The sequence below is a fragment of the Pinus tabuliformis genome, chromosome Q (assembly GCF_031772625.1).
Source record: "Pinus tabuliformis cultivar Carrire ecotype Pingquan chromosome Q, CPIR1, whole genome shotgun sequence".
Lineage (NCBI taxonomy): Eukaryota > Viridiplantae > Streptophyta > Pinopsida > Pinales > Pinaceae > Pinus > Pinus tabuliformis.
Genome location: NC_142296.1, coordinates 61,752,106 through 61,768,532, shown reverse-complemented (window position 1 = coordinate 61,768,532; position 16,427 = coordinate 61,752,106). Strand labels below are relative to the sequence as shown.

The 16,427-nt window shown below is 34.3% G+C and overlaps 1 protein-coding gene across 1 annotated transcript; it reads left to right on the top strand.

Annotated features, from left to right (window-relative positions):
- Positions 1-10,589: 10,589 nt before the first annotated feature.
- LOC149218294 (ethylene-responsive transcription factor 4-like) lies at positions 10,590-10,964 on the top strand. The gene has a single exon (XM_089386521.1). The coding sequence runs from the start codon at positions 10,590-10,592 to the stop codon at positions 10,962-10,964; it is 375 nt and encodes a 124-aa protein (XP_089242647.1).
- Positions 10,965-16,427: the final 5,463 nt, after the last annotated feature.

Sequence of the window (16,427 nt, the reverse complement as noted above, 5' to 3'; positions counted from 1 at the left end):
GTCATAAGGAAATATATTGCAAAGCCTATGTAAGAAATGAGTATATAAGGAATAGAAGTAGGATATCATAGAATATCTCAAGGAACGGTTTTGTGAAACAATCCCAGAAGTTTTAATGAGAATGTTGTTGAAAATTACAATTCATTTTCCTTCTTATTAGATCATGTTAAATGTTTCAAGTGCAATAATTTTGGGCACAAAGCTCATGATTGTAGAAGCAATAAACTAAGGCCTCCAAATCAAAGTAGACAAGAGTATATTGTTAGAAATAGACTCATCAAAGAACAAAGGTATGGAGAAGGAAGTAACGAAAACAACAAGAATATGATTGAGCACTATGTGCTCAAAACAAATTATGTCAATGGAATATAGATAGTTGATCTTCACGCCACTTAACAAGAGGTCAAAGAAAATCTCTCTCTAAAGGAAGTCAAAAGTGGTAGTGTCACCCTTTGAGATAATACATCAACTAGAATAATGGGCAAAAGAATAGATAACCTTTATAATGGAAAAGTTAAAACTCAAGATGTCCTATTTATTAAATATTTAAAGAAAAATATTATAGGAGTAAGTCAAATAGTTGATAAAGGACATGAGGTCATATTTTATTCTAAAGGTTGTAAAAACAGGAAGGAAGGCTCTCAAATATTGGTGGCAAAAGTAACTAGGACTTCAGAAAATGTATATGTCCTTAATAAATGGAAACGAGAATATTTTCGTATGAGAGTGTTATATCTCTTATATTATAAGTAAAATACAACTGAGAGGTCCTGCAACATCTTAATCCAAATTGAAAATATGGGAACTTTTGAGAGTGAGGTACAGAAGAAGGTCGATGGAATGGAAGGTTTGCAAGATATCCATTAGTAGCTAAAATTGAATTGATGTAGGTTTTAACCCATTACAACAATTACATGAAAATGATATTAAAATATAAAATATACAATGGTGAGAACATAAAACAAATACACAAATATTTTCCCCGGGATCCCAAAATCAGTACTAGGAGAATGATTTTTCATTATTTTCTTTCAATGTTACAATACATACATACATACATACATATCTATATATATATATATATATATATATATATATATATATATATATATGTATGTATGTATGTATGTATGTATGTATGTATGTATGTATGTATGTATGTATGTATGTATGTATGTATGTATGTATGTATGTATGTATGTATTGTAACATTGAAAGAAAATAATCATAACCGTAGTTCCCTTCACTGGATCTACAAAATATCATGGGAAAAAACCATCATGCCTAAAACCATGTGCAAAACCCATGCACAAAACCATAGGTAGGTTTTCCCACCTATTATAATGTCCCAAAAAGAATTCGAGGCGGTGCCTTGAACGTTGCAAATCCCTCGACACGGGGGGGTTTATGCCCCCCCGCACATGTGACTAGTTGTGGAAAGAATATAAAACACACCCAACAAGTGAATGGTGAAATTAAATTGGCAAGAAAAGAAAAATGAGAGAGTTGTGAATAAGGAGAAGGCTAAGTTTAGGGTGAGCAACCCATTCATGTCAAAAGAGTTAAGTTGTAGAAAGAATGAAGCATAATCTGAAGGAGAGGAGTCCCAAAAATAATACGTATAAGTATTTTCAAAAACAGGGGCAATAGTCTCAAGAGAAGAATTATAGAAGAGAAAATGTTGCATAGAAGGATAGATAGGCACAACCTTGCTAGGGTGAACCTATTAGGCCCCTATACTACTAGTGTAACACCTTATTATTATTAGTGCAACCCACTTATTCTATTATTGTGCCCATATAGTCCACATGTTGTTATTATTATGCCCCATAGAAGCCCACTATTATTATTGTCGTGCCTCTACAATATTATTGTTATGTAGACTCTCATTGTATTGGAACCCCTCAGACTCCTATATATAGAAAGGAGGTCTTGTCATTTTTATCGTCCAATAATTTTTCATTTGTGTAATGTAAATGAGGTTTCCCCCTTGAAGAGGCTGATTTTTAAGTCATTTATCTATCTTTTCTATCCTTTTGTGAGCTGGTTTCATAACATTTGCTATCAAAGCTTTGGATTCTAGGGTTTCGTTGCTCTAAACAGGTCATCATGGAATTGTTGCAATAATACTTTTATATAATGTTTCAGAAGCTGAAATTAAAACCCATTTGAGCCAAAATTGTGATAAATCTTAGGTCTGAATTTAATATCTTGTCTCACTATATTTTTAGAGATATGATTCGAGGAAGCTAGGGTTTTTTCAAGATTATGAATTACATCCCAAATAGGTGACATTGGGAAAATCGTCATAACTTTTTGTTTGAGCATCAGATTGAAATTTCGTCAGAGGTTATAGAAAGAGGACAGACCTTAGTTTTTTGTCTAGTGTTTTCAGGTCCGAAGGTCGAAATATTGACACATGGAACTTCGTACAAGTTAGCTCTACTAAAAAAGTATATAATTAGGTCATCCTCGGAGATTGGAAATAACTCTTTCTTGGAGAATCCAATTTCGATCAGATTGGTGGAATTGGAAAAAGGATGCATAGGGATAATGTAGGTCACAATTGCAAACCTTGGAGATCTAAAATTTCAAAGATACAACAGATTCAAGATCGAGCTCCTAAAAGAAATAAAAAGATTGACTTGAATCAAGAAAATAGAAACACCTAGTAAGCAAAATTGGATGGATGATTTGAAGAATGTGATCAAAGCTAATATAAATAGTTTTATAGGTGCCATGGAAGCTAATATTGATGGTAGGGAAGCATATTTGAAGAAAGGCATGGAATATTTGAAGGAATACATGGAAGGTTTGAAGGAAGGTGGGACAAAGCTACTACAAAAAAGTCCTCCTAATGACAAAAAGGTAGTAGAGGAAACTCATGATGAGAAAAAAACAAATGTTAATAATGATTTCATAGAATCTAACCTTGTATTGAATACCCACCATATTCCAAATATCGATATGAGGATATTTGATGGTAAAGATCCCATAACATGGATACCACAGATGGAGAAATATTTTGATTTGCATGATGTGAAACTATTACAAAAGGTACATATTGCATCTTTATATTTAGAACCCAATCAATTTTTATGGTATAAATGGATTTGTTCTGATAAAACCCTTGTCACCTCATCAATTTTCACGGAGGAAATGATAACACATTATGAGTATACAAAGAGCAACACCTTTCTTAGGAAATTGATAAATATCAAACAAAAGGGTTCAATGGGAGAGCACATTGAGGACTTCCAAAAATTGAATATAAGAGTAAATGATATTCCTGAGAAGCAGAGGATTAATGTCTTCATAGGGACTTTAAAGGATAACATTCAACATGATGTTCGTCTTTGGGAATCTGATTCATTGGAGAAGGCATTTAGGTTGGCAAGAAAAATGGAAAGAAAAATTATGGAAACAAGAAATGCTACCACTCACAATTATAAAGATGGAAGTGTTTTTGCTCCTAACCTTCCACAATCTACAATGTTGACACCACAAAAATTGGAAGAAAAAGGAGAAAATTATCTTTGTTACAATTGTGATAGAAAATACACTAAAGGTCATAAGTGTGCTGAGAAGAAATTATTTTACATTGATTGTGAAGAGGACAAAGAAAAGGACCAAGAAACATCAAAAGAAGAGGATACACACTAGGAACCAGCCCGAGGTAAAGAAGAAATGAATCTAACCATATCTTGTAATGCATTGGTAGGAATTACCACTCCTCAAACTCTCAATATAGAAGGACATATCAAGAATAAAAAGGATAACCTCACTTTCGCGTAGAATCGAATGAAACAACAGGAAGATCAACATAATATTGAAAGAAGTTTTGGCATAGGTGACTAGGTATTTTTACGAATACAACCATACAAACAGATGTCCCTCAAGAAAGCTAAGAAGGATAATAAATTATTACCAAAGTACTATGGTCCTTATAAAGTGCTGCAAAATATTGGTACTATGGCATACAAATTGGAGCTTCCTGCATCTTCCCAAGTGCACCCATTTTTCCATGTTTCATGCTTAAATAAGGTTATAGGTGACAATATCCCAGTTCAAACAATATTTCCAGAACTTGACGAGGAAGGAAAAATAATATTGGAACTAGAAGCAGTCACAAAAACAAGAAATTGACAGCTACAAAATCGATCAATTTTAGAGTATCTCATCAAGTGGACGAAGTTACCTGCTGAAGATTCCACATGGGAGGATGAGAATTTTATACAAAAGCATCCAGAACCACTCAAGCATTGAGGACAACACTTTTGGAAGGAGAGGGGCATGTTAGGTGCCTATACTACTAGTGTAACCTCTTATTTTTATTAGTGCAACCCCCTTATTATATTATTGTGCCCATATAGTCCCCATGTTGTTATTATTATGCCCCATTGAAGCCCACTATTGTTATTGTTGTGCCCCTACAATATTATTGTTATGTAGGCTCTGATTGTATTAGAACCCCTTACACTCCTATATATAGGAAGGAGGTATTGTCATTTGTGTGACGTGTCATCCAAGAATTGTTCATTTGTTTAATTTAAAGGAGGTTGCCCCCTTGAAGAGGCTAATTTTGAAATCATTTATCTATCTTTTCTATATTTTTGTGAGCTGGATTCATAACAAAGCCTAGTTGCACAAAATGTAGAATTAAGAAAACATAAGAATTAATTATTCTGTTCATAACATCTCAGGAGAAGAAATTGTAACTAGAATTAAAAACAACCCTTTTCCATTGATGTGAAGGTGGGAGGATGCAAGTATAAGGAGAGATGGTATACAAAACGGAAAAATTTAGTTACTGAGAGAAGTTGCATATAGAGGAAGAGTTGCAGTCACTAAGAGAAGTTGAAAATAGAGGAATATTTGAAGACACTCAGAAAATCTATAGATAGAAGAAGAGTTACAAATAAGGAGAATCACAAGTTCAAAGGGAGCGTCCCTTTTCCATTGACGTCAAAGCGAGGGAAGTTGTAGGAAGATGGAAAATTACAGATAGGGGGGATTTCTACAGTATTATTATAGAATTGACTAAGGGTTTCCATCAATGAAAAAGGGGTATATTGTTGGAAATATGGTTTTCATTGATGTCAAAGACAAGGGGAGACTACTTATGTCCTAGATAGAGATTCAAAAATAAAGATTGTTGGAAATATTGGTTTTGGACTTTTGATGCCCCATGTGGATACATTGTCTTTGAAATATTTTTTACTCCAATTTCCTATCTCAAATGGGAGCATGCAGAATATGGTTAGAAAAAATGTTGTGAGATCTTTCCAGCAAAATATGGAAGTCCCTCTAATTCTTAGGAATGAGGAGATATGAAATATGTTTCCACGATAACTCAATCAAAGTACAAACAGGTCAACCCACCTATTTTTATGACTTAATCTGATATGTGAATGTATAAACACTTTAAATAAATGGAATATGAGTTCATTTGAATATCAATTAAAGGAAGAAGAGATTTGAGGTCAAAAGAGGATATGAGGAATAAATTTTCAGGTGATTTTTGGAATCTAAAGGTGGAGGAAAAAATGTGATTTATGGGGTAAATGATTCATATTGGAATTTTTGTTGTGTGTGTGTGTACATTCATAAAATTTTAGACCACGATTCACTATAATTTAGGAGATATGGTCTAAGGAAGTTAGGCTTCCCAAATTATCATCAAACATATCATATTGGTATTTTTTCTATAACATTTCTTATGGGATGTTTTAGAACATAAAATTTGTAGGATATAGATAGATGATCTTCATGAACCTATGATTAGAATTTCAAAACTTGGTTCCATATAATTTCGGAGATATGGTCTAAGGAAGTTAGGATTCCTAAATTCTCATAAAAAATACTTCAAATAGGCCAGCTTGGTATTTCCACCATAACTTTTCTGTTTAGATGCTTCAAATAGTGAAATATGGAGGGGATGGAGAAGAGATATCTAAACACATATGGTATAAATTTCAAGACTAGTTTTGTAAAATTAGATACATGGCACATTGTACAAGTTTGTACTTTGGAGGAAGCCAAAATATTTTTTTGGGGGGGAAGTAGACTCGAAGAAGGAAGAAGCAGTAGGTAGACCTAGTGAAGGGAGAAGTAACTAATAGGCCTAGTGAAGGGAGAAACATGAAAGAAACATGTGAAAGTAGAAGTAACTAATAGACAGTGTGAAGAAGTAAGCATATTAAGTGAAAAAGTTTTGTTCCTAAAAATATTTGCCGCAACGGGGAATATTGGTGTCTCCTATAGGTTGGTGCCTGTAAAGCAACAGAGGGGACTAAGTGTATCTAGTAGGTTGGTGCATATGAAGAAACATAGGGGATTTGAGTATATTTTAGGTTGGTTCCTACAAAGAAGTAGAAGGGATTAGTGTCTTCTGTAGATTGATGTCTACAAAAGGAACATAGGGTATTGGTGTCTCCGACAGGTTGGTTACTACAAAGCAAAGGAGCAAATTGGTGTCTCCTTTAGGTTGGTGCCTACAAATTAATATAATAGTAGGCTTGTGGTGACAATATATTTCATATAAAGAAATTGTGGCTTTTTCTCATAAGGATTTCTACATATACCTTTTTTTACTTTTTGAGTTTGCGAGATCGATATTTTATTATGTTTGATTGGATTTAAATAACTAAAATTTTTCATTATAATGATTCACCCCACCTCTCTATATAATGTTTAATCACATAGGGTAAGAGAGAGAGAGAGAGAGAGAGAGAGAGAGAATAGATCTTTGATGTATTTTCTAGATTTTTTCCTTCACCTAAGAGAAGGATAGCAACGTGATTCAAGTTTAGGTATGGTTTATTCTTTAAAAAAAATGTTATAAGGATAATTTAGTAGCTCTTTCCATGGTTAGTCTCTACAATCATTAGTTATTACCATAATTTTCTATATCAGCTATTTATAGAGTGAACCAGTATGTCATTTATGTTAAGAATTATAGTAACTCTTGCTTTTAAACATCATTTGCTTGTGTTTAGTTTATGATTTAAAAAAACCTCCTTATATATAAAATCCATATACAAGGAATCCAAAGGAGCATCTTATTACTACATATGATGTTTCACAAGAAATTTTGAATTGAATGCTAGGGTTGGATCCAAGCTTCTAAATTTTATTCATGAGATCAACTTTAAGAATACGTCACTCAGTGGCCTACATAGCATATAGTTGGTTCAAATCATGTTCCACTACTACAAATGTATAGAGGAAAATTTGAGTTTCATTCGAAAATTCTAGTAGCACTTTAGAATTCCAATAGGAAAAATTTGAGCACATACAAACTTAAGGTAAAAGGGGAAACTACACTAAAAGGTTCAACATTTTATCTAAATTTTTCATTATTTATTTGGGGACTAAGTAAAAAAAAAAAAATCAAAAAAGTTACTTTGCACACCTTTAGTCCTCTATACACCCTACCCTATCATCATTGTTTTTTCCATTTCAAAATGCAATCACATTCACTAACTAAACACCTTAATCTTTCACATTTTCATTATTTATTTGGTATTAATCAAAATATATGCAAATGATTTAGTATGATTTGAATCACTTGTAAGGATTCAAATGTGGGGGGAAGGACAAACCATTACCTCGACCACTCAATTTCAGTAGTGAATCTTAGATATTGCTAGAAATTTACTACCCTTCCATTTGTGCCATATCCAAATATGATTGTACATGAATATTGATGCTACAAAACCACCCATCACCTTCCACCCATAACTTCTACAAATTTTCCCTTTAACATTTCTAATTGTGGTCCAATTCCAATGAACTAGATCTCCAAAACAAAGCATCATAAAAGGGGGTGTGGTGATTAAAAGAGAGCCAAATTTGGTTGAATACTTCAAGGAGAAATATAAGAGCATGAAGTTATTTAAATAAGAAAATTGGATGAAATTTTTCTAGAAATTACAAGGTTACAATGATAAAGCCACTAAACCATTTGTTGAGAGTCTCAATGGACACATATCTAGGATATGAAATTTGGTCCTTCCAATCCCTAAGGAGTCTATAGAAGCTTCACCAGGATACCTTCGACTCGTGAATGTTGGTTCAAGGGGATGAGGATAACAAGGAAAATTTGGAATAGATGCTTGTTACAATCTCAAGTTTTTTTTTACTATAGTTAGAGCATCCCACATACATGGCTAAAGAAATAGTGGGGGATGTTTTAATAGTTGTACAAAATTTTGTAAATTAAAAATAAATGTATGCTGTGAAATTTTTATAGCGCATACATTTTTTTTTACATTTTCGAGGGAAGAGAATCAATATGTCTTTCTTTCTATGGGAAATATTGACCAAAATGGAAATTCATGTCTAGAAGCATCCTACTAATGCAAAAAAAAGGTTGTTTCATCATGGATTAATAAAACTGCTCATTGGGGATAGGTTGGAGAAACAAAATTAGACATGGAACCATATTCTATTCTGGAAAACATTCCAAGAGAATTTTGTTGCAAATGAAATTCCTAATCCTCTCATCATTGAACGCTCTTCTCTCTAAACTAAAAGAAAGAAAATGGTTATAAGGGAGGCACCACATGCAGGAGGAGAGGAACCTTATGTAGATATTGTGGCCATCATACTAAAAACCCCTAGCTCTAGGGTTTCTTGCTTTAGCCATAAATTGTTTAAGCCTATGGTATCCCAGATTTCCTCCCCACCTTCACTGCATTCTTTTGGTTTTTGAGCTATTTTCCGTGGTATGCATCTAGAGTATCCCACCTCCTTTCTTCTTCCCTGTAATTTTTCGCTTCCCCCTCTCTGAGTTGACTTATCCCTCCTTGGTTTTTACATGATATCTATCCCTATTTGTTCCTCATGACCCACCAACAAAATTTATCAAGGAGGAGTGTAGAGGGTCAAGATAGCCTCAATAATGCTCAAGATCAAGAGTGCATGCTTTAGCTCGCACATATTGAGTAGACACTTCTCTGGTGGTGGAACATGAAATTGATGATATTGAACAAGAAGTGGCTAAGGAACAAGAATATATCTCCAATGAAGAAGTTAGGTCATCAATATCCAATTGGGTTACCGACATGAATAGAGGCCTCCACAAACAGTATCTCCTTACAATATTCATCTCTATTGGCTCTTCAAGGAATTATTGGGAAAAGTGTTATTTGAGCATAATGACACTTAGGATGAACTCGTGCTCCACATGGAGGAATCACATTTATTCTACCAAATAATGGATGAGCGCATGCAATGCATGGAATTTATTCTCCTGCACAATCTACCTCCTCAAGTTGATTTAGATCCTCTAGCGCGAGGAAATTAACATAGGCATTCTTAATGGTTACAATGCTAATAACATTCTACTTTTCAATTGAGTTTAATTTGTATTTTCCTCTATGTATTATTTGTGTCTATGGGTAGAACACCTTGTTATTGTAATAGTCTTATGAGATATTGTGCGTATGCCCAACAAATTTTGATAGACATATGGTGGAACCTCAAATTATGCCTTTCGTGTGGTTTTAGAGGGATTATCTTTATGTATGAGATGTAAATATTTTTCTAAACTAATAATAGAATATGAGCTTATGAAAAAAAGATAAAAATAAACTAAAAAACTATCTTTCTTAAACCTAAGAAAATAAGGTACCAAAACCCCAAAAACATTTAACAAAGAAAAACTTAACTTCTTTATAAATCACCAATAAATAAATACTATAATTAATTTCAATCATTAATTTTATTATTAACTAATCGCTAAAATATTAATAATTAAAAACAAGTGCCAATATTTTTAGGAAGTGAAAGATTATATAAACCCTTTCACAAATGTGCCATGTCCAATGAAAATAAGCCCATCAACAACCCACAAGGTCATGCCCCTTCTATCTTAAAAAGAGCATAGTCCTTCAAATAATTTTGTATGTTATGTTTTGAGTAATCCACCTCCCTTAACGAAATTGACAACCTTCCTGGCCAAAGCCCCCAAAGGTGGACCTAAAACCTTCTCCCCATATAAAATTGTGCATTAAAAATCCGTAATACTCGGTGCGAAAACAACTTGATAATTTTGTAGGTCATGTTTTGAGTAATCCACATCCTTAACGAAATTCAAAACCTTCTCCCGACATTAAAATTGTGGATTTTGAATTCTTTGTTTGGTGACCACTTTCGAATTCGGAATACAAACCCTTTATGCTTATCCTCTATTTGGAATTTGGAAAACCAACATTTTGGCATTTTATCTTCCAATTAACAGTTTTTAATATTATATTTCATGGATAACTGAAATTTGTACCCGTCAAATAACCCATGAAACGTCATTTTTCCCGAGATTGATTGTGGCTAATGAACTCCGCGATTCATTAATTAAACGATATTTGACTTTGACCTCCAACATTGCCCATTGCTTCGCCTCATTTTCTTCCTTTATTTATTTATTCACGTCTACGACAACCGCCAACATTCGTCTTCTGGCTTTTAAGGGTTGCAAGACATATAAGAATAGGGGACCTGCGGCTGATTTATCACACAGTTTCGCCGCACTGTGTCTGTTCAACGGTCCGGTATCATCTTACTCCATTTGTACCAGGAAATCGTCAATGGCTCCCACTGACAGAGATAGTAGCAAGAGGGTGGTGGCCGCGGATGTGAATGGTACAAAGGAAGTGAATTACAGAGGCGTGAGAAAGAGACCGTGGGGTAAATACGGGGCTGAAATCACAGATCCTTCCATTAAAAGACGCAGATGGCTAGGTACCTTCCCCACAGCCGAGGAAGCGGCGAGAGCATATGACAACGCCGCCAGAAATTTGAAAGGAGACACAGCAAAGACCAACTTCCCACCTCCCTCGCTTCCTCTCGACACTGCCCACAGCAACAGATGCAGCCCCGCCGCCACTACGAGACTCGCTACCCCTCCGCCTCCCTCTCTCTCCCTCTCCCTCTCCCTCTCCCTCTCCCTCTCCGCCTGCTAATCACGACAACAATAAGAATGAGTTGTTTGCCAGTATCTCTGAACAAATAAAGCCCTCGACTAACATTTATATGAATGAGGTATTGGGAGTACAGAGAGTTAGCGATCACAAGATGAGTATGTCAACTACTAGTTTTAGTATTCCCACTATCATTCCCACCAATCTTATAGACTGCGCTATCCTTATGCAGCTACAGCAACAGCAACAGCCGCAGCCTATGGTGATGCAGCAACAACCGCAGCCGATGGTGATGCCCTTTTGGGGACAAATTGCGGCGTCTCACATGATAAATAAACCCAATGAGAATGAGTTGGTGGGGGCAAGTGCAGTGAAAAATATACTTCCTACAGCCAACTCACAGACTAGTGTTTGTGAATGCGTGGGAGCAGGTGCAGTGAAAAATATACTTGCTACAGCCAACTCACAAACTAGTGTTTGTGATTCGTCTTCGTCTACAGCAGTATCAGACATTCAACTTTCCCGTCTTGATCCTCTTACAAAAGAAAAAGCGACTCCGAAGACATTTGATTTGAACCTTTTAGAGGGAGAAGAAGATGAGGAAGATAAGCGTTTAACCTCTCTCACTCTTTCTCAGCGTATGGTGATGCAGCAACAACCGCATCAGCCTATGGTGATGCAGCAACAACACCATCCAATGGTGATTCCCTTTTGGGGACAAATTGCGGCGCCTCACATGATAAATAAACCCAATGACAATGAGTGGGTGAGAGCAGGTGCAGTGAAAAATATACTTCCTACAGTCAGCTCACAGACTAGTGTTTGTGGTTGGTCTTCCTCTACAGCAGTATCAAGCACTAAAGTCTCCCCTCATCCTTCAACAATTGAAAGAGAGACTCCGAGGACAGGGATTCAAGTCTCCCCTACTGATCCTTCAACAGTGGAAAGATCCACTCCAAGGACAGGCACTCAGGTCTCCCCTCCTGATCCTTCAACAATGCAAAGAGCTACTCGGAGGACATTTGATTTGAATCTTTCAGAAGGAGAGCAAGAAGAGGGTTCACCCTCTCTCACTCTCTCTCTTGCATTGGATTTTCACAGAAATTCCTCATGAACATGAAAATTGATTGATAGGGTTCAGATGAGGTCTAGTTTTGTTCCTGTTTGGATTTTGTTACATCTCACTCTCTTTTCTGCATACTTTTTAGATTTTAAGTGGAAATTGTCATGTGTTTTAGATTTTAAGTGGAACTTGTTTTTGGTATATTTATTCATTCATTACGGTTATATAGATTGAGGGACTATGCCCTCCTAATGTATACAGTGAGAGGAATTTATTTCTCTTCCCTGGGTATATTCATTCAAGGAGAAATTTTAAGTGGAACTTGTTTTTGGTATATTTATTCATTCATTACTGCTCATGTGTTTTAGATTTTAAGTGGAACTTGTTTTTGGGTATATTTATTCATTCATTACTGTTGTATAGATTGAGTCACTATGCTCTCTTGATGAATACACTAAGAGGAACTTACCTCTTTTACCACGCTATATTCATTTAACCTTCTTCTAGGCAGCAAAGCTTACCTATTTATTCTGTAACTAAATGAATGGATTGCACAATTTTTTTTTTTTTTTTATTATTATTATTATTATTAAATTCTAACTCTCAATGAGTTGTACAAATGTATTGTAATAGAAAAATTGTTATTATTAAATTGTAAGCAAATTATTTTTATAGACTATTTTAAGATGAATATGTCTTATAATATCAATATTTATACATTTATTTATGTCAGTTTCAGAAACTTTAATTTGTTTTTGATTTATTTATTTCAATTAGTTTTGCAAAATAACCTACTCTTGTATATACTTATTTTTTTTTTACTTAATTCAAATATTTTCTCAAAACTCAATGAATTTCTTATGCAAATTTATTATGCAATACTCAATGAGTAACCTGTATGGATATATGGTCATGAGAAAAATGATCATTAATCTGTCTTGAATTGTAGTGACTGTGATTTTAATATTGAATTCTTGCCATTCCTTCGCCTATATAATTTTAGTTTTTTATAATTTAGATTTTATCAATTAATTATATTTTTTTAATTAGTATATATCATTACATATTTAATTTTATTTATTCTTCTTATTTTATATTTTAAGATTTGTCTTATTATTTGTATTTTTTATTTCAAATAATTTATCTAATTTTATATATATATATATATATATATATATATATATATATATATATATATATATATATATATATATATATATATATTCAAAAGGAAAAAGTCAAATTTTCCAGGAGAAAAAGCTCAGATTTGATATTAGCATGTACAGAAAATAGTACACCATCAAAGTGCTTCAAGGACCACCTTCAAAACTACAAAAGTTACCAGTTAAGAAGTACATTGGTGGTTGAATATCAAAATTTTCTCTTAAACCTAGTCTGATGATAGCTTTACATATTTACTGCAAGTAGTTTTTTTAAATGAATTTTTTCTTTTTTTTTCCAAAGGATATATTTGTGAAGAGAGTAGGTATGTTTTTAATATTTCTTAAGATAAGTTGTAGAGAGAAATTGTTTATCATCTTTGTTACACAAAATATTGTCACCATGACTATTTGCAGTGAGTATGGGTCTATCATCACTCATACTCTCCTCCCTAAGCAAGGCTCAAACCTAAGCTCTTCACGTCAAGCTTTGAAAATGAGAGAAAGACATTAAAAATCAATAAAGCTTTAGTTCTGCACTTTCTCTTACTGTTACCTGCTACCTGCGGTCCCTCTGTCTCTAAAGGAGTGGGTGAGGACCCTTGTGAAAGTCAAAAGTTTGTTCTAAAAAACTCACTTTGGGTTAATTCTAGATGATTCTAGAAGGAATTTTGACGTGGATGGTTCGCTCTTAGGTGGTTCATGCATCCCAAAAGAGAAGGAGCTATCCCTTGATGAGAGGAGCTATGTCTTTGAAGGAGGGCTTTATCCCTTTGAAAGTGGACCCAATAACCTCCCTCCATTGCACTATAAATTAAGACATTGGGCTAGTTGCTACGGAGGTTAAATTAAGACATTGGGCTAGTTGCTACGGAGGTTAGAAGCTGAACATTTTTAACGGTAAATGCTGGTGGAATTGAGACTTCCTAGTTGAGCTTGAGAGGAGAGATCACATACCTTTTGGCTTCATTGGGAAGAGAGTGAAACTTGTCAAAGTAGAGGAGACTTCTTGTTGGACCCTGGGAGGAGCTTGTAGAGGATCAAGGCACATGTTGTAAAGTTCTTCTTTGATTTGAATTAATACAATCAGATTCATTTTTCTCAACAAATTGTCTTATGTGATTTGTTTCATGAATTCCTTGATCATCATGATAAGTATGCTTTATTATATTGGCTTTTCACGTGCTATTTAATTTGTGTGCTTATTTGTGTTTGGAGATTCTCTACAAGGGAGCTCATTTGGATCAACGGAGGGAGGCTTCCACAAACTTGCATTGGACCCAAGGTAGGCCTAAAACACTTGCTTGCCTTTATTTATAAACTGCATATTTAGAGAAAGATAGAAGTTGATTGGTTTGTTTGTCGCTAGATATCATTAGATAGTGGGGAGGTCGGTCTTGTCTGCAAGAATGACTCATTCCGTGTGACAAAATGGCGACTGCACTGGGGACTTGAATTTTTGATTTTTTCCTTTGATTTTACTTTGAGTTGAGAAACTGTGTCTTTGTTTCTAGTTTTTGGCTTGATGTGTGTGGGATTGGGTAGGTTTAGTAGATCTTGACTTATTTTTTGTTTTTCGTACTTTTGGGAGAGGACGGCACCCTCTGCTTGTAACACACTGTGGACATACCCACACTTTTGCTTTACACACAGAGAAGTACCGTAGTTGGGTATACTAGGGCTTGCGGACCCTGTCAAAATTTTGAAAAACTTCAGATTTTCTCTTTCAGTCACCTTAGGATTTGTTTATGTGTTTTCAGCCTCTGCCTAGATCTGCACGCTTTTTTGAGAAATTCTTAATTTGATTTCCTTTGGTCATTACTTGGAGGTTTGTCTCAGTATTTTCACAATTTTGCATCTTTTTGCTTTTGTTTTTTGCAAAAAAATTTCCCTTTTCTCCTAGAGTTTGAGTTTCTAGATGATTCTTTTGAACATACCTGGATGGATCATTTTCTTTGTCTGTTGTGTCTTCTTCTGCTGCTTCATTAGTTTCTTCTTCTATATCATTGTGATTTTATGTGGGAAAGAATTCATCATCATCATCCTCTTTTATTGATGTTACATTTTTGGATATGTGCATGCTTCATCAATCACCACATCAATGCATTCAACAATTTTCTGAAGTCTCTTATTGTAACATTTGTATCCTTTACTTCTAGATGAGTATCCAAGAAGTATTCCTTCATCTGCTCTAGCTTCAAACTTACCAATTTTTTCATCATTTTTTTGATGAAACATTTGCTTCCAAAAACTATAAAATGCTTTACAGTGGGAAGCTTACCATACAAAAGTTCATATGGAGTTTTATCAGTATTCACACGAACATGAGTCTTGTTGAGAATATTTACTACGGTATGTACAGCTTCACCCTAGTAGGTGTCAGGAGTTCCAAACTCATCAAGCATAGAATGAGCCATTCTTTGAAAAATTCTATTCATTCTTTCTTCTACGCTATTTTATTGAGGAGTTTTAACTACATAAAATTTTCTTTTTATGCCATGTTCTTCACATAAATCAAAGAATTCATCTGATATGTATTCTCCTCCTTGGACAGATCTGAGACATTTGATTTTTAGGTCCAACTCATTTTCAACTAATTCTTTGAAGATTTTAAATTTATCAAATTCTTTATCTTTGTGTTTCAATAAATTGATCGAGCACATTCTAGAAAAGTCATCAATGAATCATATATAGTATTGTTCTCCACGATGTGACTTTTTCCTTACTGGTCCACACAAATTATTATGTATAATTTCAAGAGGCTTACTTGTTCTTTGGCATTGAATTGAACTCTGGTTTCCTTACCGAATTGATATGACTTACATATGGTATTTTATAGTAGGGTGATGTAGGGTAGATCAAAAAAAGCTTTGAGCCTACTTGATTTGATTATTTGAGAGAAGATCAGATGTCCCAACCTTATATGCCATAACTAGTTTTCCTCTTCCTTACCTAGGTAAAATTGTTCTTGGCCACCTTTCAATATATACATATTGCTTACAGTTCTTATTCCTTTTATTATGGTCTTTCTTGTGTCAAGTTCATGAACCACACATTCTTTTGATAAGAACACCATGTCATTTTCTTGGTCACACATTTCACTAACATTCAAGAAGTTATTCTTTAATCCATCAACATACATAAAATTACTAGTTTTAACCTTTTCTTTTAGAAAAACGTAACCTTTACCCTCAATGACAGCACATGAGTCATTTCTGAAACTGACATTATTTTCTTTCTCTAAAGCATTGTATGAAATAAGTTTATCTTTATCACCTGTCT